General features: G+C 51.6%; 1 protein-coding gene across 1 annotated transcript in view; it reads left to right on the forward strand.

Moving 5' to 3' along the window:
- The window catches only part of COL9A3 (collagen type IX alpha 3 chain), a 30,722-nt gene that overhangs the window by 21,831 nt on the left and 4,646 nt on the right, over window positions 1–4,245 (forward strand). Inside the window, exon 31 of the mRNA XM_017881210.1 lies at window positions 3,693–3,770. Within this exon, the coding sequence (XP_017736699.1) occupies window positions 3,693–3,770 (78 nt within the window). The remainder of the gene's footprint in view (window positions 1–3,692; window positions 3,771–4,245) is intronic.

Consider the following 4,245-nt stretch of genomic DNA (forward strand, 5'->3'; position numbering starts at 1 on the left):
AAAAAAAAAAAAAAAAAAAAAAAACCGTCTCTACTAAAAATACAAAATTAGCCGGATGTGGTGGCGTGCACCTGTAATCCCAGGTACTCGGGAGGCTGAGGCAGGAGAATCGCTTGAACCTGGAAGGCAGAGGCTGCAGTGAGCTTAGATCATGCCATTATGCCATTGCACTCTGGCATGGGCAAAAAGAGCGAAACTCTGTCTCAAAAAAATAAAATGTGAGGAATGAATAAGTCAGAGTTGCATTTATATTGACAAGATGCACCTTCATGAAAACTGGCAGCATGTGAAAATTTCTGTTGGAAAAGGCAAACATACGAAACTCAAAGTTCTCCCCATATTAAGGGCTATAAAGAACACAGAAAGCTTTAATTTAGAAACAAGACGAAAATCAGTGACATTCGCTGATGAACTGCTGATCCTCCACGCGGCTGTGCTGTGTGCATGGCTGGCAGTGCTGACTTGCCAGAAAGCCTTTGAGGTACCCAGGTATAAACTGGGGAGGTCTGGAGGCATGGAAGACACACAACTGTGTTAACCGTTGGACACGAACCCTTACCAGAATTTTTAAATGTCAAGATGCCTTCCATCTGCGACATCTGGTCAGCTGCCCTTCAGCCCAAGTAAAGGATTTAAAGCTCACGGTTCCAGTGGATCCCACCTTCCGGACCAGACAATGTCCTGCTTCCCAAAATAGCTTAAGAAAACGTTTCTAAAGGAAACTTAACTCTGCGAGTTCGTCTTCATCTCTGAGACGAAATTGAACTATTTAGCAAGGCGGTCGTATTCCATAGTTAGTGACATTATTTCACTTATTTTAAAGATGCTGAGATTGAAGATTTTCAGCACTTTGGTGTCAAATTCATTTTGCTGTCCTTATGTCCAAATTATCAAATAGCTTCCTGTTTTCCTGGAAACTTCTTTAAGTTATGACCTTCTCAGGCCATCTAGGCGAGTCTTATGCCACATGAGGGACTGCAATCTTCAGAAAGAGACCACGTAAGATTTTCTCCAGATAGGGAACTGGACTCCTTCAAGACTTTGAAAATAAAATTCAGGCCAGGCGCGGTGGCTCACGCCTGTAATCCCAGCACTTTGGGAGGCTGAGGTGGGTGGATCACCTGAGGCCAGGAGTTCGAGACCAGCCTGACCAACATGGTGAAATCCCATCTCTACTAAAAATACAAAAATTAGCTGGACGTGGTGGCGCGTGCCTGTAATCCCAGCTACTCAGGAGGCTGAGGCAGGAGAATCGCTTGAACCCAGGAGGTGGAGGTTGCAGTGAGCCGAGATCACACCACTGCACTCCAGCCTGGGCAACAGAGCAAGACTTCGTCTCAAAAGAAAAAAGAAAAGAAAATTCAAAAAGCACATTAATGACCATTACCGGTTCTCAGAGAGGGGTGTGGTGGAATTAGTGAGCAGAGACCACACTGACCCATGTGCCTGGCCGGCCTCTGGGACGGCTGCACTTTTGCGCCCTGTGAAGATGGGCACGTCTGCGGCAGGAGCCGCTCCCTGGAGAAGTGCTTGGTGCCTCGGGCCGTGGTCAGTGAAGCTGGCACGATGCCCAGAGCTGACCATGGGAACTGAATGTGAATATAAATGCACGCTTGGACCCACTGCAGGTCCTCGCTTGGAAGCCTCTGTTACTGCTGTGCCTCGAGCCCCCTCCCTGGAAAAGGAGCACCCCTAGCAGGACCGCCTTCTGCTGCCGAAGGGCACAGTAAGTCAGCCCGTAGCGTCGGGCCAGTCACGCCAGACACACTGGGCACCAGGGACCACTGAAGCCTGCTGCCCCGCTGGGGAGGCCCACCCGAGTTCCCAGGCCATGGGCACTGCTCCCGCCCATGGTCGTGCGTGATGTGCAGATGGACAGTGACTGCCTCAACGTTGGCACCGCCAATCGCACCTGTGCTTCTCATCAATTTCAGAAGGTAGCAGGATTGCAGGATTGAAACAGACACACAAACACCAAGCAAAACAAAGTTGGTGCCGCTGCAATGACCATCAGACAAAACAGACCGGCTCTGTGATGCTGCCTGCCTTACGGGATCCCTGCGTTGACAAAGGCTCACTCTACTGGGAGCAAATCCTAGAGTGACCTGTATGCATCCAGCCTCGTGGCTTCCGGGCACACAAAGCCAGGGTTGACACGGCTGGGCGTGGTGGCTCAGCCTGGAATCCCAGCACTTTGGGAGGCCGAGGCGAGAGGATGTCTTGAGGCCAGAAGTTCAAGACCAGCTGAGGCAATACAGTGAGACCCAATCTCTATAAAATTAGCCGGGCATGGTGGCACGCCTGTAATCCCAGCTACTCAGGAGGCTGAAGTGGGAGGATCCCTTGAGTCCAGGAGGTTGAGGCTGCAGTGAGCTGTGATCATAACACTCCACTCCGGCCTGGGCAACAGAGAGAGATCCTGTCTCAAAAAAAAAAATAGATGGCCAGGCGCGGTGGCTCAAGCCTGTAATCCCAGCACTTTGGGAGGCTGAGACGGGCGGATCACGAGGTCAGGAGATCGAGACCATCCTGGCTAACACGGTGAAACCCCGTCTCTACTAAAGAATACAAAAAACTAGCCGGGCGAGGTGGCGGGCGCCTGTAGTCCCAGCTACTCGGGAGGCTGAGGCAGGAGAATGGCGTAAATCCGGGAGGCGGAGCTTGCAGTGAGCTGAGATCGGGCCACTGCACTCCAGCCTGGGCGACAGAGCGAGACTCCGCCTCAAAAAAAAAGAAAAAAAAAAAGATGGTAACACACCCCTCTCCTCACCCAGCAAGACACAGACGTAAGATTTGAATGACGCAATTAGAGGGACGTGAAAATGCCCTTAGATGACCCATGGGTTGAAAATCATTTAAAATAGGATTACAAAATATTAGTAAATACTCAACTGCTTAATAGGCATAAATATTTTGAACAAAACTAAAATCCCATTCAAATTGGCTGCCGGAGGTCTGGGAGGTCGTTCAGCCACGCAGGGCTCAGCAGCAGGCATATGTTCTGACGGCTGTGCCACTGGGCGGTTTCGCTGTGAGAACATCTGAGTTCACTTGCGCAAGCCCGGCCTCCCTCACCCCTGGGCCGTGTGCCACAGCCTGGGGCTTATGGCTGCAGACCTGTACAGCCTATTACTGTGCTGGGTCCTGTGGGCAGGTCTAACACAGTGGTGGATATCTGTGTTAAAACACATCCAAACACGGGAAAGGTATGGTGAAAATTGGGTATGATAATCTCATGGGACCACCATCGCCTATACGGCGGGTCGTCGACTTGCAGCCATCCTGCGGCACAAGACTGTGTACAGGTGGGTCCCTCTTGTCGGACCCCGTCAAGCCCTGTGTGTGACGTCTGTACTTCGGTAAAAAGCGGGAACCCTGTTTGTTACAAAAGTCAATCAGCCATCCTGGCTAACCCGGTGAAACCCCGTCTCTACTAAAAAACACAAAAAAACTAGCCGGGCGAGGTGGCGGCGCCTGTAGTCCCAGCTACTGGGGAGGCTGAGGCAGGAGAATGGCGTGAACCCGGGAGGCGGAGCTTGCAGTGAGCTGAGATCCGGCCACTGCACTCCAGCCTGGGCAACAGAGCGAGACTCCGTCTCAAAAAAAAAAAAAAAAAAAGTCGATCAGACACCGCTGTGCTGTGGCTGCAACAGATACTCTAACCATGTGTCCGTGTCCACACCTCGTGACAGGAAACCAGGGTGACAGAGGAGACAAAGGCGTGGCAGGAGTAGGGCTGGACGGGCCTGACGGAGACCAGGGGCCCCAAGGTACGAGTGCGCGGCCAGCACGGCTTCACTGGGTGGCATCTCCTCCGCCATCTGTAGCTTTATGTGGGGTGTGCTTGGGTTACGAATGGGTCTCTTTTCCTCTTCTCTTGGCAAAGCAATCTTAGAGGCAAGATTAGGAATTGTCTCAGTAACCACTGTAATACATAAAAGTTTAATCGGAGCTGGGCGCAGTGGCTCACACCTGTAATCCCAGCACTTTCGGAGGCTGAGGCAAGTGGATAACCTGAGCTCAGGAGTTTGAGACCAGCCTGGCCAACATAGTGGGACCCCATCTCTATTAAAAATACAAAAATGAGCCGGGCATAGTGGCGGGTGCCTGTAATCCCAGATACTTGGAAGGCTGAGACAGGAGAATCGCTTGAACCCAGGAGGCGGAGGTTGCAGGTTGCAGTGAGCCGAGATCGCACCACTGCCCTCCAGCCTGGCAACAGAGTGAGACTCCGTCTCAAAAAAA

The sequence above is a fragment of the Rhinopithecus bieti genome, unplaced genomic scaffold, assembly GCF_001698545.2.
Source record: "Rhinopithecus bieti isolate Rb0 unplaced genomic scaffold, ASM169854v2 scaffold_12573, whole genome shotgun sequence".
NCBI classification, from domain to species: Eukaryota; Metazoa; Chordata; class Mammalia; order Primates; family Cercopithecidae; genus Rhinopithecus; species Rhinopithecus bieti.